Here is a 22618-nt window from a genome sequence, read left to right as displayed (position 1 = left end):
TGCCCTGCCCTCGGTCCTAAATCCATGCAGTGCTTCCGATTTGGAGAATTTCATGGTATTTTTACTTCTTGCTTTACAGACGAATCACACCTTTTTCTCAAAATAGGCCACCATATCTTTGATTCTTTTCCCCAAAAGTATATTAAGTCATCTACTGCTGCTGCTTTGCAGCGGATGCTAGATATTAACTATTAAGAAGATGGAACATCACTTATTTATTTCTGTATCTGGAGGGCCAGAATACAATAGGAACTCAATAAATGCTTGTCCAATGGCTGATAACAAGCATACCTCTGACTATTTTCTTTAGGTAATAAAAAGCTGCACTGTTATTCCCCCCATGAGAAACATGTTCAAATGTAATTATTTAGGTTTCAAATACAATAATTTATTGCTTTTCTTACAGATCACTCCCAAAGTCTCATTTATGAAATGTTTTCTGCCTCATATAACAGCATAGATTTGAATTGCTTTTCACAATATCACACAACTGAGCTAAATACTGGGGTCACATTCTCCTCACTATACCCCCATCAAAAGCAATGCATGACTAAGAATACTTTAAGAGATTGTTAGAAATTTTTCTCTATACTTATTTGCACCCTGATGAATTCCAGGCAAAAACAAATCCCCAGTTTTCTTTTCATTCGTTAGGCACTAAATTTACTATCTTATCAAATTTTAGACAATATCAACAAAAATATCTCTTTTATTTCATCCATATTAGTTCAAATAGATTTTGCCCTTGGATTTATAACTATTTGATATGTACAATTTGGAGTCATTTTAGCATATAACATTGGCCATTGATCCCATATGCTTACTCAACAGATTTCTTTGCCCTTTGCTGTTTTAAAAAATGCGATGGAGTCCATTAACTTTGCTCTTTTGGAATTCCCATATATATATATTCATTACTATGTGCTAATATATTTAGGATGTTAAGTAGCTTCAATGGAAGAGTGAATTTCACTATCTAATTAATAATCAATGGAGTGATCTCTTAAACACCTTTAAGTGCTTCCACTATGTTTCTAAGTACATTATTTCCTCCATTGCCCATTTTAGGTAAACTAGAAGAAAATATAAAGGCAAGAAGATGATGTAATCAAAAAAGTTTTTGTGGCTAAAATGTAAAGAGGCCTTTCCTATGGTTTTTCCTTTTTAAAATACTTTATTCATTTCAGAGAAGAGAGAGGGAGAGAGAAATAGAAACATCAATGATGAGAGAGAATCACTGATCAGCTGCCTCCTGCCCCACACTGGGGATCGAGCCTGCAACCCGGGCATGTGCCCTGACGGGAATCAAACCCTGACCTGGTTCATAGATCAGTGCTCATCCACTGAGCCACACTGGCCGGGAGGTTTTTCTTTTCTTTTAAAAAAATATATATATTTTATTGATTTTTTACAGAGAGGAAAGGAGAGAGATAGAGAGCTAGAAACATTGATGAGAGATAAACATCGACCAGCTGCCTCTTGCACACCCCCCACCGGGGATGCTCCCGCAACCAAGGTACATGCCCTTGACCAGAATCGAACCTGGGACCTTTCAGTCCACAGGCCCACGCTCTACCACTGAGCCAAACCAGTTTCGGCAGGTTTTTCTTTTCTTCATTGTGATGCCTTTGCTCTCCCTTGAAGTGAGGTTTTACTTATGTCCTTCCCTCTTTCATTTCCCCCTCTTCATGCACAGTTGGCACTCTCACTCTTCTCCTTGAGGGTAGCAATGCTGTGAAACAACTGAGTTGCAAGGTTTAAAGTCATTTTTGTGGAATGTTTGCACTTACTGCATGAGGAAAATTGCACAGCCCTGGCCTTTACAAAGTTTACATTCCCATGGGGGACACAAAAAATGTAAACAGACAATTGGAGCACAACTGGTAAGAACCACAACAAAGATGGGGATGGCGAGAACAAAGGAGAGACACCTGTGGGGAGGCAGGGGGTGGAAGCCAAGGGAGGCTTCCTGGGGGAGACTTTATCTGAGCTGAGTGTATAGGAAGTTGACCATGAAAGAGGGATGCTTCTCTGAGTTGCAGGGAATGCCTAAACAAAGGCACATTGGCAAGAAGCAATGCTGTTCCAGGTTGCTCAGCATGAAATATGAGCCAACTTCTACCTGCTCTAGTTTTGTCCCTGATTTAATGCCTGAACTAGAATTAAACAGAACAAATCAAACTAGAAGGAGTGAAACAAATTATTTTCTTGACCACCAAAAATATAACATCTAAATTCTGCACAGTAAACTGACATGTGATCTCCAATTGGAGATTAAGTTCCACAAATATCATTTTCATGTTTTATTCTGATATTTGTTATAGCTTTTCTTATTCTTGGACTTGAATTGAAGATGGAGGGTCAAGAGTTTATGGGTTTAGCTAGCTACACATGTGTCAAACACAAGGCCCACGGGCCAAATCCGTCCCGCCAGGCCTTGCAATGTGGCCCGCACCGCGCTGTCATCACTGCACTCCGCTGCGTTTCCATCACAATGACAGTTTATGACTGTTCAGTAAACCATTCGGCCCGCGATTTAGGCTGGATTTTAGATTTTGGCCCCTTCTCTGATTGAGTTCGACACCCCTAAGCTAGCACTTTATCCAACTCAGCTTATATCCTGTTTCTACTGTGTGTGTGTGTGTGTGTGTGTGTGTGTGTGTGTGTGTTTTAAACACAACTTACAATAAAAATTTAGATTTTATGACAAACCTAGAGAATAGTAACTAAAAATTTCTTCAGAGTGCCTTTTTAACAATTTCATCTTTATTTTTTTTAATTTATTGAAATTATTGGAGTAAAACTGCTTAATAAAATTATATTCAGGTATACAATTCTATAATATGTCATCTCTATATTGTAGTGTATGTTTACCACCCAAAGTCAAGTCTCCTTCCATCACCATTTATGCCCCTTTTCCTTTCTTCGACTTCCTTAAGCTTCCTACTTTCTCTCTGATAATCATCATACTATTGTTTGTCTATGAGATTTTTTTTGTTTATTTGTCTTCAAATATGTTTTTATTGATTTCAGTGAGAAAGGGAAAGGGAGAGAAACATCAATGATGAGAGAGAATTATTGCTGCTTCCTGCACACCCCACACTTGGCATTGAGTCCATAACCTGGGCACGTGCCCCAACCTGAAATTATATAAAATGTGACCTCCTGGTTTGTAGGTTGGGACCACTGAGCAAAGAAGCCAGATTGTTTGTTTGTTTTTGATTAATCCCTTCACCCATCTCACCCAGCCCCTCAGGCCTGCTTCCTCATCTTTAGTATTCTTTTTTTTTAAGAAGATATTTTCTTTAAAAAAAAAAAAAAAAAATATATATATATATATATATATATATATATATATATATATATATATTATTGATTTTTAACAGAGAGGAAGAGAGAGGGATAGAGAATTAAAACATCGATGAGAGATAAACATCTATCAGGTGCCTCTTGCACACCACCTACTGGGGATGTGCCCGCAACCAAGGAACATGCCCTTGGTCAGAATTGAACCTGGGACCTTTCAGTCCGCAGGCTGACGCTCTATCCACTGAGCCAAACTGGTTTCGGTGATCTTTAGTATTCTTTTTTTTTTTTTTTTTTTTAATATATTTTATTGGTTTTGTACAGAGAGGAAGGGAGAGAGATAGAGTTAGAAACATCGATGAGAGAGAGTCATCGATCAGCTGCCTCTTGCACACCCCCTACTGGGGATATGCCCGCAACCAAGGTACATGCCCTTGACTGGAATCGAACCCAGGATCCTTCAGTCCCCAAGCCGATGCTCTATCCATTGAGCCAAACTGGTCTCGGCAAGTATTCTTAAAGATATATTTCTTTTATGTGTTTTCAGAGCTCCTGTTATATTCTTCCCCCCCCACCTTTTTCCCCCTATTAGCCATGATTAGTGTTTTATGTGTTTTAGTGATTTCTGTTAGGTTTTTTAATTCTTGCCCACTCTTAAACAGAACCAACCTACATTTAAGATATATAAATCTAAGATATTTTCAAGAATACATACAGTGTCAATGTCTAATTGGATTATTCAGATTTATCTGTAGTAAGTAGAAGGTAGCGTTTGGAGAATAGGCAATGCATGTACATTCAGCTGAATAATTGAACTATTAAACAAGTGCATAATTAAAAGCTACAGAATGAATAAATTCTCTACAAGAACCTGTACTACATTAAAATAATGATTTTGTAAGGCTTAAAGCCAATAAGGTTAGATTCAATTTAAATACATGATTCCAACCACCTCCTGAAAGCAAGAAATTACATGAAGATAATCACAGATGAGCTTCCTCTGGAGAAATATGTTAAAGACAACCTGATAGAATGAGACTTTTTGATGATTCCCTTGACCCAGAATCCAGATTTCTAAAATTGTTTTGTCCAATCCACTGACGGCGCTAACAGAGACACAAAAAAGAGAAAATCACACCTGTAATAGCTCTCTGGATTATCTTTTTTTCTGCGGGTTGCTTGAGCAGCCATATTTTTTGTGTATGTTGTCAGTTTGGTAGCTTGACCATTTTCTTGACATCTTTACTTTGAAAATTCAGAATTGGAGCAGCTGGGCTTTCACAATTTGTGAATCCCATGAAAAAAACAGGTGGCGCATTATCTTATTAAATACACCCTGTTACAGTGTCTGGAAGAGACAATACAGAAATTTGAGTTGTACTTCAATTTGTTGGGAAAATATGTCATTTACTTTCTATCCCTATGCTTGTTCACCTTATGGGGTAGGCCTGAAGGGGAATGTATCTCTATCTGGACCAGCTTAGAACTTCACCTTTATTAAGTCAATACAAGACCAAGGTATGGTCCAGAATGTCTCCACCACTCTTCTCTTGGTAGAATATGTCACATGATATTTTTAGTAATTGTTTTGGGAAAAGCAGCAGATATACATAGGGCTGCCTTTAAGAAGAACTTATAATATAATAGATGTTATATAGATATTATTGCTGAGTTGAGCTTATTTTATGGTCAGAAACATATCTCTTTTAAATCATTTTATTATTTTTCAATTACCTTAGCATATTAAATTAGTTTTAGGTGTATACCCAAGTGATTAGATATTACATAACTAAGTGATCATCCAGATAAACCTTATACCCATCTGACATCATACATAGTTATTAGAATATTATTGATTATATTCTCTATGCTATACTTCACATGCCCAAGACTATTCTGTAACAACCAATTTGTACCTCTTAATCCCTTTATCTTTTTCACCCATCCCCCAAGCCCATTCCCATCTGGTAACCATCAAAATGTTCTCTGTATCTATGAATCTATTTCTGTTCTGCTTGTTTATTTTGTTTTCTAGATTCAGTTGTCAACAAATATGTATTTTATTGCCATTTAATTGTTCATATTTTTATCTTTTTTTTTCTTCTTCTTCAAGAAGACCTTTTAACATTTCATGTAATACTGATTTGGTGGTCATGAACTCCTTTAGCTTTTTTCTTGTCTGGGAAGCTCTGGAGATAAGTCATGGCATCTGTGGAAAGCCAGAGCTGAACATGACAGACTCATTTACTAGTACACAGCCAGAGTGTATGTGCAGAACTGTCAGAATTTTATCTCTGCAATAGGGAAGAAGCATTTAAAAAAATGACAAAAACATTCATCACTTATGGCTCATTGTTCAATATTTAATGCATTAATACTATGCCTTTCTTTTATGTGATGATGTCAAAATCTCCCCACTATCCACCCAATAAGAAATTTGAGTTGAGAATATCTTATCTGGTCATTTTTGTAACCAGTGAAACAAATTTTCATGGAAGTTAAGTCAGGCCATTATTATTATTTTTTAAGTCATGCACCATTTTATGCTACTTCAGAATACAGAGTAGGTGTGTTTTTGCTTTATATAGTACGTATTTGATAAGGAATCTATACTATATCTACGTTGAGATCATGACGAATATATAAAATTTAATACTAGTATTTGGAGATCTCTGAGTTTCAAAAATTCATACCATAAAAGTTAGACAGGAGACAGTACTTGGAATTTTTTTGGATCATCAGGTTGTCTGATATTTTAAATTATTTGCCCCATGTGTTTCCCTTATAAACAGCAGGTCCCCTAGGATCCTTGCATGTCATGCACCGGATGGTCAGAGGACAGCTCTGGAGCTCATTAATCAAACTGCCCTTGATTTCTGCTGAAGTCATTTCAACAATGGTTTATATTTAGAATGCAATGAAGAGCATTAAAACAAAAACAATAAAATCAAAAGTTGAAAGACTAGCTTTGTGATAACAGGAAATGAAGAATGTTTCATTTATGAATTAATATAAAATATAAATTTTCTAAATATGGTTATAATTTTACTAGAGGCCCGGTGCATGAAAAGTCATGCACTGGAGGGGGGCATCCCTCAGGTCAGCCTGCCCCTTGTCACAGTCCAGAGCCCTCAGGGACAGAGGCAGCCCAGCGATCAAGGGAAGGCAACGCTCCCATCACACCTCTGCTATTGCCATTGCCCACAGTGCAGGTCTCAGCCAGCCCTGGTTACTGAGCCTCAGGCGGCCCTGGGCAGCTGGGAAGCCACCATCTGAGGCTTGCCTGCACCTCAGGCCAGCTAGGGGGCTGAGGGACTGGGGGACTCAAGAGGCAGGTGCACAGAGTGGCCAGACCCGCCTAGGGCAGCATGCCTGTTGCCCCAGTGGGGCTGATGGGACTGGGAGTCACCAACTTGTGGATGTGAGTGCTGCCATTTTTGAAGGTGTGGCAATCAATTAGCATATTCCCTCCTTATTGGCTGTGGGTGCCACCATCTTTGTGAGGGTGTGATGGTTAATTAGCATATTTCCTCTTTATTAGATAGGATAAAAGGCAAGAAAAATGCAAGGATTTTAATCATGGTTTAAAGGATGCCATGATTCTGTATACTCCTAACAATAAAGATTAAAAAGCTGCACATATACTGAGTATAGATAAACCAAATAGCTGAATACTTACTTAGGTTAGTAAGAAAAAAATTGGATATTTTGAGATTGAGTTTTTGTCTTATTATAAAAGGATGCATTTATATTCTTGATCATATTAACTGTATTAGAATTCATGAGATACCAGGAGTGTTTTAACCTGACTGACACTATATTGAATTCAATACATTTTTTTCCTTCTCCAACTCTAGAGATATGACAATAGATGTTGTAGTAAAATTCTTATATCTTTGAAACATTGTCACATTAAAAATGAATGAAATAAAATAGTGTTTTTTTAGTGTCTTGCTGTAAGTTTTAATATTTCAGATAAAATAAAATATATCTGGTAAGGATTACTATCCAAAATATTATATATAAAGAACTCATACAAATCAATAGCAAAAGAAACAAACAATCTAATTAAAAACTGGGTAGATTATCTGAAAATAGTTTTATAAATAAATCATGCCAACAGGTGGATAGAAACATTCTAAATATCACTAAACATCAGGTAAATATAAATCAAAATCACAAAAAGATATCACCTCACACTTATTAGCATGACTATTATGAAAAAAAAAAAAATACAAGGAATAAGTATTGGCCAAACAGCAGTGTGGTGGTTGCCAGAGGGAAGAGAAATAAAATTCTACCCTGAAATGCATGGCTTAGGAATGTGGGTGAAGTGCTGGCAACTATTATTATGTTTGATCAATTATTATTTTTATATTTGGTCCTACACCTTTTCTTTAAATCTTTAAAGCCATTGATGGCATGATCTTGTTACTTCTCCCCTAATCACTGCCCACTACTTTGAATATACAGTTTGTTCATAATCTCCCTGTCTTGATCCTGATAATATACAATTCCAGGAAAGTGTGTTATTGACTAATTGGCACCAAACTAGGTATGATATTTGAATTTTAATAGATCATAAACCATGGAATAAATTTTCTGACATTTAAGAAATCAATAGTTTTTAGGAATAGGGTCATTTAACACCCCACCGGGGGCGGGGGGGGGAACTTACTATAAAACTTACTATGCTGAATACTATATTATAATATACTTGTCATCTACTTCAGTGGTTGGCAAACTCATTAGTCAACAGAGCCAAATATCAACAGTACAATGATTGATATTTCTTTTGAGAGGCAATTTTTTAAAACTTAAACTTCTTCTAACGCCATTTCTTCAAAATAGACTCGCTTAGGTCATGGTATTTTGTGGAAGAGCCACACTCAAGGGGCCAAAGAGCTGTCTGTGGCTTGCAAGCCGCAGTTTGCTGACCATGGTACTATATAAATAGGTAAAGTTGACTAAGAGTGATCAGAAGAAATTCAGAAATATATTTTTTCAAAGTGTGTATTATGTATAAATACGTGTATTTTCATCTATATCTATAAATACATATGTGTTAAGGAAATCTTTAGAAGAAAAATAAAGTAATAAGTGGTAAATTGGAGATCACAGTTGTCATATTTATGAATTAGCATTTGATGTGTTATTTTTTAATTTGATAAAGACTATATGTTCAAGAAGCTACTGAAAAAATAAGATGGATGAAAGAACAAAATTATTAGAAATTCAAAAACACTAATGGATTATGATTTATTTAAAAACAAATTCAGATTGAATAAATAATTAGAAAATACTTTGATTAATGATTTGTTAATTCATCTTCATATAGTGTGCATATCTTTATAATTTAACCCTCAAGCCTTTGTTTCTTTCTTCTACTCAGTGTTAAAGAACCCGGTGTGTAAATTATATAGATTTCCCACATCTGACAATAAGTGGATGCGAATCCGGGAGCAGATGTCAGAGAGCATACTTTCTTTTCATATTCCTAAGGAATTGATCTCTCTTCACATAAAAGAAGATTTGTGTAGGTAAGAGAAAATAATTACGATTGTCTCTTGCATTAATAATCATTTTTTCTATAAAATAGTTTTTCTTAAAGGATCATGATAACATGAAATTCTAGACCAGTTCAGTGTGGCAGGCATAAGCCTTGTGTGACTATTAATCCCTTAAACGTAACTAGTCCAAGTGAAATCTTATATAAATGTAAAATACACAGCAAATTTTGAGTTTCTAGTACCCAAACAAACAAAGACTGCTTTCATAATTGGGATTAAATAAAAATATTATTAATTTCACTTGCTGTATTTTATTTTTTGTATATGACTACTAGAAAAATTTTAATAACATATGTGACTCTCCTTTGTGGTGTGCATTATATTTCTATTAAATAGCTTGAAATCCAGCCAATAACCCGAGCTTTGACCTTGCTAATAATCCCTGTGTCTTTATCTCATCTATTTTTGGTTACTCTTCTGTAAAAACTTCCTTCTTGATTTTCTTTAAACTACTCATCTATAACAAGACTCTCAGATATTTGTTGGTTAAAAACTCAAGATGATTGATAAAGTATGCTATGTGAATGGACAGTCTTGTTGTACAACAAAATTAAATCCATTGCTGTAATGAAACAAAAGGATGTGAGAATGGGTAATTGATGAGAATTTCTCTGAGCCATGACTAATCTGTTTCCTACCTTATATGCCTCTAGTGACTTTAAAAATGCTGAATAATGTATTATACTAAACACTGCTAAGGCACCAAATCTCAGAAAATTAGCAAATATTTTTAATAGTTAACATTTTTTATTGCTGAAATACACAGCAGATTGTGAAATGTTCAAAATTTGGATTTATGCATATTGCACACAGTACATCAAGTTACTTAAGAGTATTGGTAGACTCTACAGTTTCCAGGGATGCCATATTGACTGGCATAAACCAGTGAGCACACTATGACAAGGCTGGTTAAACCTGACAATGTTGACAGTATCATTATGAGCCTCATAACATTTCAGTCAATGATAGGCTGCATATACAACTATGGACCCATAAGATTATAATGGAGCTGAAAAATTCCTATTGCCTGCTTAGTGATGTCACAGCAGTCAGAACATCGTACCACACAAGGCATTACTTGTGTGTTTGTGATGACACTGATATAAACAAGCACACTGCTTTGCCAGTCATAGGAAAGTACAACATTGCAGTCCATAAGACTTGATAATGTAATAAATTACAAGGCTACTGATTTATGTATTTATTATACCACTAGAAGCCCAGTGAAAAATTTTTGTGCATGGGGCTCCCCTCATCTCAGCCTGTACCCTCTCCAATCTGGGATCCCTCAGGGGATGTCCCAAACCAGCAGTCAGACATCCCTCTCACAATCCAGAACCGATGGCTCCTAACTGCTCACCTGCCTACCTGTCTTATTGCTCCTAACTGTCTCATATCCCCCCCCCCCCAACCCCGCTGTCCTGGTCACCTATAACCATTTTTGCCTGCTGGCCTGATCGCCCATAACTTCCCCCGTGCTGACCTGGTCACCCCCAACTTCCCCCCTTCCTGCAGGCCTGGTCACCCCCAACTGCCTCCCTGCCAGTATGGTTACCCCCACTGTCTCCCCATTCAGCCTGGTCAACCCCAACTGCTCCCCTGCTAACCTGGTCATCCCATACAGCTTGCTGTTCAATCAATTGGTCATCTCTCACTAACACACCTGCTGGCCTTGTAGCTCCATGCAACCTGGTGTTCCTGCTGTTTGGTCATTACTGTGATGGAGTCCTGGACAATTTGCATATTCCTCTATTATTAATACAAATACTTTTATTGTTTGAGAGTCTACTCTTTCTACTTATTTTTTAAAATTCTGTAAAACAATATGCCATGTTATACTGAAAGCAATCTCATATATTGCTTTTCTGTGTTTCTTGGTTGCATCATATTCTCTTGTGCTTGATTTAATCTTTTTTAATATATGTATTTTATTGATTTTTTACAGAGAGGAAGGGAGAGGGATAGAGAGTTAGAAACATCGATGAGAGAGAAACATCGATCAGCTGCCTCCTGCACACCCCCCACTGGGGATATGCCCGCAACCAAGGTACATGCCCTTGACTGGAATCGAACCTGGTACCCTTCAGTCTTCAGGCCAATGCTCTAGCCACTGAGCCAAATCAGTTAGGGCGCTTGATTTAATCTTGCGGTTGTTTTGAACAATAACATGCTATACAGGTTTGTAGCCTAGGAACAATGGGCTAGACCGCATAACTTAGGTGTGTAGCAACTATTCCATATAGGTTTGTGTAAGTGCACTGTATAATGTTCACACAATGGCCAAATCACCTATTGACACATTTCTCAGAATGCATCCTTGTCATTAAGTGATACATAATTGTATTTACAAGGGTAGGTAGGAATGGCTGCACAAGTGAGTAGAAAAGAAAAAGAAAACAGAATCTGAATCTTAGGGAAAGTCAGACAGGAACCTGGATTATAAGAAAACTTTTTGGATCTAGGGAAATAAAGATCGAATGAGGGATAAGAAGGTGATTTTTGAGAGTAGCAAAGTGAAGGTAGTCAGCCACAGAAATCAAGCAACAGCTATTGACTGAGGCCAAGAGAAGCTGTAAGATGTACAGAAGTTAAGCAAACTATTTATAGGAGCAAGTTGCAAGAATGAATTGATATAAGCCAAATTATTTAATTTTACTCTTCTAGAGATAGTACTAAGATTGGTTGGTGGTATGCAAAGCAAATTACAGGAAGAATAATCAAGATTATGCATTAAAGAAGAACGAGTTTGGATCTTCGAAGTCATAAAAGAATCAGACTGTTGAACACTAAGAGCCGCTCCAACTAGACTCATGTAAAGGTCACATTTGATAGAGGATGGAGAGAATAATTGTTCCTCACAGGGGTTGTAGAATGAGGAAGGACTCACCATAGACAAGATGAGTTAGAGGTGTCAGGCAGAACCCAGCACCGTTATTTCTGCTGAGAACCACACAGGAACTACTCATCTGTAACAAGACTCTCAGAGTTAAAGAAGGCAGGGCTAAGCCTTACCCTATAAAATGGACTTGAAACTGCATCTAACTTAGCCAGTCCTAAATTCCCACTAAGATATCTATAAAGACATGAATGAAAAATAATGAGTTTTCACAAAACACTGGAATCTATGATTAACACAATACTATATAGAACATAATTGATGGACCACTAATACCATTTCACCTAAAATTACAGCAAGCTAGTGAGAAAGAAAGCCAAAAGCCAGACCCCTACTGCTGCCCCAATCTGTCTTTTGTCATCAGTTTGGAAACCCCATAAAGGCTGAGCAGCTGACCTTCTACTGGTTCTGAGGCCTCCCCAGTGCTCTCCCTAACTCCTCCCTGCACCCCACCCCCATTCATATCTCTCTGTCTGTCCAGTCACTGATAATAAATTCCAGGGGGGGGGGTATGATAAATAGAAAATAAGGAGAAAGCAGCCACTAAGTCAAAGAATTTGTGTATGCATAGCCTCTATAATTATTACTTTTAACACACCAAAGTGTCATCTATCCATTCTGTTCTCTTGCCTTTCTCCGTATCTCTTTCTTGCTATGCATTTGTAGCAAAAACAAAAATTGCGAGCACATAAAAGGGGATAGTGAGCAGTTTTGGTGGAGACAGAGGAACAATGCTTCCAAATTATAAAGTTCCTTCAAGGGGCAGAACTAGGGAGTGCCAGTGTACACTGGAACTTGCTCAAAAAAGAAAATCCCGTTTCAATCCTATGAAACTAAACAAACTATAAACACCTGATAGATTCTAAAGATTCTCAAGGCATGGTGATGACAAGCCTATTCCATAAACATTTTGGTTTCTCCACAACTTTTTTGCTGTGTAAATCTCCCATTGTTAGAATGAGCTTAAAATTTTTAATAATGAATCTTGTAATTTTTATAAAGAAAAGGAGAAAAAAATCATGCTGCACTCAAAAGGGAAATACAGAAGAAAAAAAAAGGGGGAAATTGACTAGTCATCTCAGTAGAGTATGCTATAAGAAGGTGTGGTTGTTATGAACAGGATGAGAAAGCCATAAAAAACGAACCATCACCCTTTAGGGAGCATGCTGAGAGGGAAAGGATAATGTAGGGAATGATGAAATTTTAAATTGCAGCAGCCAAATTAAATCCACAGAGCCCGCAGAGAAGATCTGACACTGAGAAATCATCTCAGTAATGTGGAAGGCAAACATGGTATGCTTCTCTCAAATGCTAGAAAAGGTGAAAAAATGTTTAAATGGTGAGAAAAGTGTTAGATATTCAGGGCACAAAGCAGTAAACTACCAAATAATTTTAAGTGGTCTTTGGAAAGAACAATTAGTGCGAAAGCTTGAAAAACAAAGCAAAACAATGAAAACTTATGCAGTTTTGTTTTTTTCTCTTTTACAATCTAACATCAGAATAATCTTACACTTCTCTGTGGAAGCCCATGGAATAACACCCACTGATATTTGAGAGCAAAAGTCTGTGACCCCGCTTTATTATATAGGGTCAGGTGATGAATTTTTTATGAATGAAGGCAACAGAAATGTCATACTTAAATACGCAGGAGCTCAGAGAAGGTCACCCACAAAACTTGCTTGAAAATCTGCTTGAAGCTATATGCCATCCAACTGAAAAAGTAATTTAAAAATTATATTTATAATGAATACAAGTGAATATAATAGACAAATAAATGTAAAATTAACATGATGTGACATACTATAATCAATTAAATTAAGAATGTGAGCCTGGGACATTGCCTTGCAAAAGGACTTTGCAATATTTTTCTTGGTTGGGTGGAACTTCCAGTCTGGACAGAGCTTTGCTCTGAAGTTCTTTTCTCAGCTTCTTTTAACCCTAGTCTGTTCAGATCCCTAAAATGATTATGCTTGCCTCAACCCACTTCCCATCCCTACACTTTCTCGCAAACACATTTATTATTTTTTACATTTAAAAATTCATCTTCTCTGATCCTAACCACCATGAGTTCTGACCTGTGATAACACAATGGTCCACTAATGACTTTCCTGCCAATGGCCTAACTTCCTTGGAATCCGTGGCTCAGGTTACAGTCACACAACCTAATTGAAAATGTTATAAAATGCAGATTTCCAGAAGGAACTTTCTGGAGAAAGCCTTGAAAAACTGTACTTACGTGTTTAGAAGGGAGTATTTTGCTTGCAAAATACTCAGTATAAGGCCTTGCTTCTGAAAAGTTTACTGAATTGCTCTACAACCATGATACATCAGGGATTTGACTTTAAAAAGCAGACCAGGTCTTGATCAAGCACACTTGAAAGTTGGGGCAGGGGGACATGGCAACTGGTTTATTATGGCATTATTATAATGGAAGGAAAAGGAGAGTGATGAAGACAGCTGAGAGATCCGAAATACAGAGAAGGGATGCGTGCACGTGTGTGTGTGTGTGTGTGTGTGTGTCTGTGTGTGTGTGTGTCTGTGTGTGTGTGTTTGCCTGTGTTTATAATGCTTTAAGCTTTTTAAAAATATATATATATATATTTTATTGATTTTTCACAGAGAGGAAGAGAGAGGGATAGAGAGTTAGAAACATCGGTGAGAGAGAATCATCGATCAGCTGCCTCTTGCACACCCCCTACTGGGGATGTGCCTGCAACCAAGGTACATGCCCTTGACTGGAATCGAACCCGGGACCTTCAGTCCGCAGGCCGACGCTCTATCCACTGAGCCAAACCGGTGTCGGCATAATACTTTAAGCTTTACAGTCCTTCAACTTGGGTTGCTTGCAGACAGGTTACATAAGTTTTGCCAACCCACCACCTATAAAATTTTTTACTGCTTGTTTTAGTGTTGCCACATATTTTATTTTGAGTATTTTCTTCAGCTTTTGTATTACTTCAAAGTTTTTCTGTGCTCAATCTACATTGAAATATGATAGTTACTAGGTAAAATGATTGTACCCATAGAACTGTCGCTCTGTAACAGCTATGAATGTAGTATTAAAACATGGTGTGCACACGCACATGTCTATATGGGAGGCTCTGGTCACCGTACAGTGATTGGCTTTATCTAAAAGGTTTTCATTTCTACACTAGAAAATGATATTTGAAAACCTATTATATAATGGAACAAAGTTTTTTGTCTTTTTTTAAATGAAGTATTTCAGGAAAAAATGATCCTCATGACCCATAATACTCCCCAGAAAAATATTAGTTTGAGGTATATCATGTATTTTTCTCCTTTTTCCTTCTTTATTTCTTTCTTATATATATTCTCTTCATGATCTCAGAGATGGAGAAAAAGAGAAACTTTCTGTCATGATAGTGTTATAAGTTTAGCAGAAAGATTAATAATATTTTATAACAATTAACTTGAATACTTTCCTTGATTTTATATAAAGCATACAAATAATTGTGTGTATCATCTAGAAAAACAATCTTGTAAATTAAATATAAAAAATCTGAAGCAAAATATTTAAATGGGAAAATATGATAGAGTTTGGGATATATACTAATAAACTTTAAAAGTCTTATTACTACTTCTTTGAGAAAATGTCCATGCTATGTCTTAGATATTTTGTTATCTAGATATTTGTGTTGAACATATATTAAATTCATGGAGATTTGTGTTGAACATATATTAAATTCATGGAGATAAATATTTTATTTTAATGAAGGCGAACGCTTTTTTGGTGAATACTATGTTTTATATTTTATAAAATGTAGATTTTGAAGATTCGCTGTGAATATTTCTATATTTTGTATTTTCAGTTATATTTTAGAATTCTGATGAGTCTACATATTTATACATCCATCTATTTCTTGAATTAGTGTATTATTATCAAAGAAAAGTCAGTCAATAAGATATTTTAAAAATCCTAGATTGAAAACCTAGTTGCTATATAGAAATACAGGTTTCAGAGACATGTTCTATATGTTTACTTATGCCATTAACTTGGTTTTCTAAGCACTATATCTAGTTATAGAGAAGTGCAGAAGATATTTAATTGTCTGACTTTAAACTTTACATTAAAGCATTCTGTGACCATCATTAAAAAAGGGTTCATATTATTTCAAACTGACAACACTATGTAAGTGCCTTTTTAAACAATGATAAAAGTATATATTAGGAATTATAAACTACAACTAGAATATACCAAATTAAATTCTATTTCAAAAAAATTCTCACTATACAAAAGTATATACAGTAGTATTTTGCAACATAGTGGGCCAGCCTGTCCATACAACATGGCTTGTCATTCTAAAATATAATTTATGTTCTTTTCTTCAAAATGTATCTATCACTAGACAAAATTTCCCCTTCCTATGGACTATGAGGCAAGCAGGACCTCCTGCCTATCTACTTCTCGCCTCATCTTCTGCACTGTGCATCTTGGCATGGCTGAAACCTATGCCTTTTACAATGTCTACCAGCATTTGCATGTGCATACTTGGAAGAAATAAAGGCACACTGAAAATCTTTTTCTTTTTTTTTTCTTTTTCTTTTTCTTTTTTTTTACATACAGTTGCTTTTTTATTTGACATTTTTTTGGAAACAGTTCATGTTTCATTCCTTTTAGTGAGCATGGTTTTGCCCATATTGAAAATGGATGCTCGAGCTGTCAGCCTTCCCACCTCTATCCTCATCCCAGATAATGATGTTTGTGGAATTAGTCTTTTATTGAACCTAAAAAGATTCTTCTACTTTCCCTGACTAGAAAATACATGAAAATGGGCTGAGAATAAATGTTTTCACCTAATACTGACCTAGACCATTTTAGTCTCTTAGGCAAAATCTTTATAAAAATCTAAAAGTATTTTTGTATATTTCTATATTTATCTCATGTGTAATAGGATTAATAAAAACATTTTCATTATGACATTTTAAATTCAGTGCCCCATAGATTTAACCCATCTGCCAATGTTATATGAAAATTATTTTGGTTATAATTAGAATATTTATCCTCAGCTGAGAAGAATCTTTGAGTTATTTATGATTTGTATTTTGATGTGTTTAATGAATAAATATATGTTTAATATGTATTTTATAGAATTTTATGTTTTCATTTTCATTAGCTTCTACTTCTTTGATTTTTTTTTTTACCATTCTGATACTTGATAATTTACAGCAATTAAAGAAACTTTCTTTATCTCCAATAATCAGAAATTTGTGATGTTTCTTGATGAGAGTATTTTTTATTTATTTTGTCTGGCACTTGGATAGTCTGAGAACTAAAGGAGAATGAAATCAATGTTAGAAGATGAGCATAATCAAGAGAGATATGTGAGAGAGACCCTCCAGTGCATGGCGAACACTCTAACCACTTACCCTCACTAGCCAGGGCTCATGGGTGTTTTATAGTTTTGCATCTTTTCCAATTTGTTTCTCTTTGTGTTCCTTTCTTTGTTCTCTTTGAGAAAAATCTCAAGTCCTATAGATCCAAAAAGGATGCATAAAAATATCTCATTGGGACTCCACTGTTCATTCACACCTGATTAGTATTATTTCTTCTGTTCATCTTTTCCATGAACAGAATGTTTATGCTCAGTTGGAATACTGTATGGTATGTTATTTATCATGGAAAGTGTTTTTGCCCTCCCAACTCCTAGTATTGAAGGCAGATGTTGTGTGCCATTAGGTTCGTTGTTATGGATTCTTGGGATCATTTAATGAGAGGTCCTGTAGAGCACTTAGCATCCAAGCTGGCAACAGTAATGTGTGTTTGGTTTTGCTGTTTGGCTATTGCAATATCCCCACAGAAATATAAAAGGCAAAACTCATGCAGAAACATTTTTGTCTATGGTGCCAAGATTCTTTTTTTTTTTTTTTGACACATACTTTTTTTTTTTTAATATATTTTATTATTGATTTTGTACAGAGAGGAAGGGAGAGAGATAGAGAGTTAGAAACATCGATGAGAATCATCGATCAGCTGCCTCTTGCACACCCCCTACTGGGGATATGCCCGCAACCAAGGTACATGCCCTTGACCGGAATCGAACCCGGGACCCTTCAGCCCCCAAGCCGACGCTCTATCCATTGAGCCAAACTGGTCCCGGCACCAAGATTCTTTATTTCAAATGAAATGAGTAGGGGAAAGTGTCTTGTAATGGTGAAAGCACAGGGTTAGAATCATCATTGATCTGAGTTCAAAACCTACATCTGCCATTTGATATATACTGATAATATATATATATATATATATATATATATATATATATATATTTCATTATATAATCTCTCCACTTCTAGATTTTTTTTTACTTCTTATGTAATAACATTATTTGTCCTACAGGACTACTATAGTAATTAAATGAGCAATCAGAAGACTCTAACACTTAACAACTATGGAGTTTTAGTCTTGGTGTGTGTGTGTGTGTGTGTGTGTGTGTGTGTGTGTCTGTCTGTCTGTAAGTGCAGCTATGTGTTTGGAACTTAGCACCCCAACTCCACTTCATAGCTATGTGACATGGCTGACCATTTTAATTTTCAATTTTCTCTATTGTAAAGAGGAGTTTAAAAATAAATGCACATGGTTATTGTGAACTGTTGATGAAAATCCATGGTGCATAAATACATAGGCCTTTTATACCATTTTTGTAAAGAATCATGTACACAGCAGACACTCAATATATCAAAACTGCCTAAATCAGTTTGGCTCAGTGGATAGAGTATTAGGTCGGCCTGCAGACTGAAAGGTCCCAGTTTCCATTCTGGTCAAGGGCATGTATCTTGGTTGCGGGCACATCCCCAGTAGGGGGGGCGCAAAAGGCAGCTGATTCATGGTTCTCTCTCATTGATGTTTCTAACTATCCCTCTCTCTTCCTCTCTTTAAAAAATCAATTTTTATATATATATATACATATATATATATATATATACATATATATATATATATATATCTCAAAACTGTTATTGTTGTTCTTCATCTTAGCTGACAGTTTATAGTGTTTCATACAAAAGGGTCTGTAATTCATTTCACTCTCCTTTAGCTTTCTAACCGAGCACACCTCATAAGTATGTTCAATATACAGTGCCACAAACTCCAAGTGGGCAGAAAAGCAGACTAGGTGTATCTTCTCCCACAAAGCTGATGCTTGTAGCTGGGACAAATGTTTTGGAATGAAAGGCTTCTGATTAGTTAGAGCCTTCTGGGCCACCGGGGGAAAAAAAAAAAAAAGAACTTGTCGATGTTGTTGTTAAATGAATAGAAAATAAATAAGACTTTTTTTCTGTGTTTGATCTTCTAACATAGGGGTGTCGAACTCAATCAGAGAAGGGGCTAAAATCTAAAATCCAGCCTAAATCTCGGGCCGAATGGTTTACTGAACAGTCATAAACTGTCATTGTGATGGAAACGAAGCGGAGTGCAGTGATGACAGCGCGGTGCGGGCCACATTGCAAGGCCTGGCGGGACAGATTTGGCCCGCGGGCCTTGTGTTTGACACATGTGTTCTAACAGTTATGGTAGCCAAGACTATAATGCGCACCTGAGCCAAATATTTGAACCAGCTCTTTATTGACCTGAGTGGAAGTTACATTCAGATGAGTCCCTCGGGTGGAAGATTCCAGAATTGTCCTCCTAAGAAAGGGTTACTATCTTAGAAGAAACCATACTCATCAGGAATTAAAATGGAAAATAGAATAAGATTTGCTATCACAAGCCCTGAGAACAAGTCTTGATACTGCCACTTTGTAGCAAAATAGCGTTAAACGGGTCACTTCACTTCTTAGTTACATCCTTCTCATTTGTCTAAACTCGAAAGCAATGCCGTTCAATGAAACTTTCCATGATGGAAATGTTCTAAACTGCACTGTGTAATATGATAGCTGTGAGGGTATTGAGCACTTGAAATGTGCCTAGGGCAACCTAATTTTTAACTTTTATTCGTCCAGCTCTGGAACAGTTATCTCAGAGGATTTTTTTTGAAAATAAAAAAGAGATAAATTCTGTACCTGAAAAGGCTTATGGTGTCCACCAAAAGGCCTTACCACTAAGTGTTTGTGGGGCCTCCTGAATTCCATCTACTTAAGAAACTTAAGTGGGTCCATCTGCACTCCATACCCAAGGGTGAGAATAGGAAGGGAAACTGCCCAGAAATGCTTGCAATTTCTAAAAGCCTGAGCAGTAATAATGAAAAGAGAATGAGTATTCTAGCACTCTTCCTTCCTTAACCGGCCTTCCTGTGCAGTGGGTAATTTTCATGGCTGCCCACAACAAAAAGGCACATATTAATATATGTGGAATTATGAGTAACTTCATTGATGTGCCACCATTTTAAACATAAGTGGAACTTTGAGCTTTATAAGATTAAAAAATAAATATATAGACAGACAAACACACACACACACACACACACACACACACACACACACACTATCCATGTTTGATAACTTTAAAACAAACTACAAAGGATAAAAAAGAATTTATTTATAGGTAAATACCCAATCACCTTTATAAGGGACAACAAATAGACTCTTAAGATGGAATAAGACATACTTTTTAATCCTAATTTTTTAATGCAGTTACCTAAAATTAAATAACAGAATTTAGCTTATTACCAAATACTGATTCTGTGATTTCAACTGAATTCTGTAGCTATTGTGCTCCAGTTCTTAGTCATTGCTTATAAATCAAAACCTTCTTGAGTCTACAAATCCACTTGCATAGTACAACATCCACTTATTTTAATGTCAAGTGAAAATCAGTGAATGACCATTCTAGTCTATTTTCAGTGAAATAGTGGCTTATGGATTGCAACATTAACAACATTGTCATTTACAAAAAGGCTTTAAAAAGAAAAGAAGGAAGGAAGGAAGGAAGAAAGGAAGGAAGGAAGGAAGGAAGGAAGGAAGGAAGGAAGGAAGGAAGGAAGGAAGGAAGGGAAGGAGAGAGGGAGAGAGGGAGGAAGAGAGGGAGGGAGGGAGAGAGGGGAAGAGGGAGGGAGAGAGGGAGGAAGGGAGGCAGTGATTTGTATATGCAGTTTTTATTCCTGTGTGGGTTAAAGCACATTTTGAATTGTGGGTTGAAAATACTGTGAAACCTGACATCGAGTTGAACTTTGTTTGGTTTTATGGTATATGAAATTGAAGTCACCACTGGTCATTTATGTAGTCTATTCTTCATTGGAAATTTTAGTATTTAATTATTTTTCTTAATGGGTACATTCTTTATTAATTCTTTCAGGTTTGAGTTAAGGTCTAATTTTGCATAATGAATGAAAGCAGTTGATCATTAAACTTTCCATCCATCTCTACCCACTTGCAGTTTTAAACTCTGATAGCTATGAAAGGTTCTGTTTTTATTCTAAAAATGGTATTGTACAGTTTATTGGGGGAAATATTTCTATTTACCTAGGTAATAATTTCAAGTGACATTTTAACATCTTTTTTACTGGGTCATATCCTTTGGCATATAAATTTTTATTTGGTCTTAAAATTCTTATAAATGAATTAATTATCATTTCCAGACACTTTATTAAAGCAACTACTTTTCATAATTTTGAATTTATATGCCCAAGTTTTTAAAGTTTATCATTTTAGACTCAGACTTCTAATAAAATAAGGGGCTCACATGTGAAGCTTTGACCTCAGAACGAGATAGATTTCTTGTGTAATTCTCTTAAAAAGCTAAGCATCTTTATACTCATTTTTTTGTCTGAAGAAGTTAACAGAATTTTTGTAAAATGTTGTGGGAGGGATAAAAAGCTATGAAAGAGCCCAAACTATCTTCCAGATGTTTTTATCTCAACCTACCTTCTAACTTCTTTTGCACCAAGCAGAGAGAAATCTTTGTGATAGAATCCCTGCATAGTTAGTATATTGGTAAAGGTTCTCCACAGAAACAAAACGATAAAATGTGTGTGTGTGTGTGTGTGTGTGTGTGTGTGTGTGTGTGTGTATGTAAAGTATGATAGCTTGACAAGTTCAAAGATCTTCAAGGTAAGTTGGCAAGATGGGGTCTCAAGAGAGGCCATACTTATTCCTAGTTCAAAGACCAGGAGGCTTGAGACCCAGGAAAAGCCAAAGTTTCAATTCATGTCCAAAAACTGAAAAAACCAACAACACAGTATCCAAGTTCAAAGTCAGTATGGCAGGAAGAATTCTCTATTACCCCAGGAGGGTCAGCCCTTTTTTGCTCTATTCAGGCTTTCAGGAGATTGGATGAGGCCCAGCCAAAGTAAGAAGGTCCATCTGCTTTACTCAGCCTAACAATTCAAATGTTAATCTGATCTGGAAACTCCCTCCTAGACAACTACAACAACATTTGACCCAATATCTGGACACCTTGTGATCCAGTCAAGTTGACACATAATATCAACCATCATAACAAGAAATTCTATATGAAGATGTAATTTCTAATCTTTGTGCATTCCTAAGGAAGACTTGGCCAATCCAAGGTTAGAGATCTAGATCATACAAGGTTAGCGGACTCAGTAGTACTTCGTTTATTTTTCAGATCTCTCCATTTCAACTAGGGGAGAAATCAGCAACCTACTTTATATTTTGTCAAATTCAGGAAAAACTAAGAATAACAACCTGTAAGCAAACCTTTCATTTGCTCAATCAACAAACCTCAGTCAAACAGCACTGTGGTAGGACGAAAAGACGAGTGAGACAAGTCTTTGAAGGCTCAAAGCACGTTTTCCCCAGGTTGAAATTCCCTCCTTGTATAGGCTTTCAAATGTTGTTTTAAAAAGGAGCTTTAACTAGAGGCTGAACTCACTTTTATTTTTTTATATTTTAATTTTATAATTTATTTTTTTTATCAGCAGAGACACCTTCC

The 22618-nt window shown here is 36.2% G+C and overlaps 1 protein-coding gene across 4 annotated transcripts in view; it reads left to right on the top strand.

The window, feature by feature from the left end:
* INPP4B (inositol polyphosphate-4-phosphatase type II B) overlaps positions 1-22618 on the top strand; it is a 560042-nt gene that overhangs the window by 410827 nt on the left and 126597 nt on the right. For all 4 annotated transcript variants that reach the window (XM_045576851.1, XM_045576850.1, XM_036423483.2 and 1 more), the window contains one exon: positions 8699-8846. In XM_045576851.1, the coding sequence (XP_045432807.1) occupies positions 8699-8846 (148 nt within the window). The remainder of the gene's footprint in view (positions 1-8698; positions 8847-22618) is intronic.

Source organism: Pipistrellus kuhlii, unplaced genomic scaffold, assembly GCF_014108245.1.
Source record: "Pipistrellus kuhlii isolate mPipKuh1 unplaced genomic scaffold, mPipKuh1.p scaffold_m20_p_8, whole genome shotgun sequence".
In the NCBI taxonomy this organism is placed as follows: domain Eukaryota; kingdom Metazoa; phylum Chordata; class Mammalia; order Chiroptera; family Vespertilionidae; genus Pipistrellus; species Pipistrellus kuhlii.
Note: the sequence above shows the minus strand (reverse complement) of the source record. Positions and strands in the feature narration are given on the sequence as shown.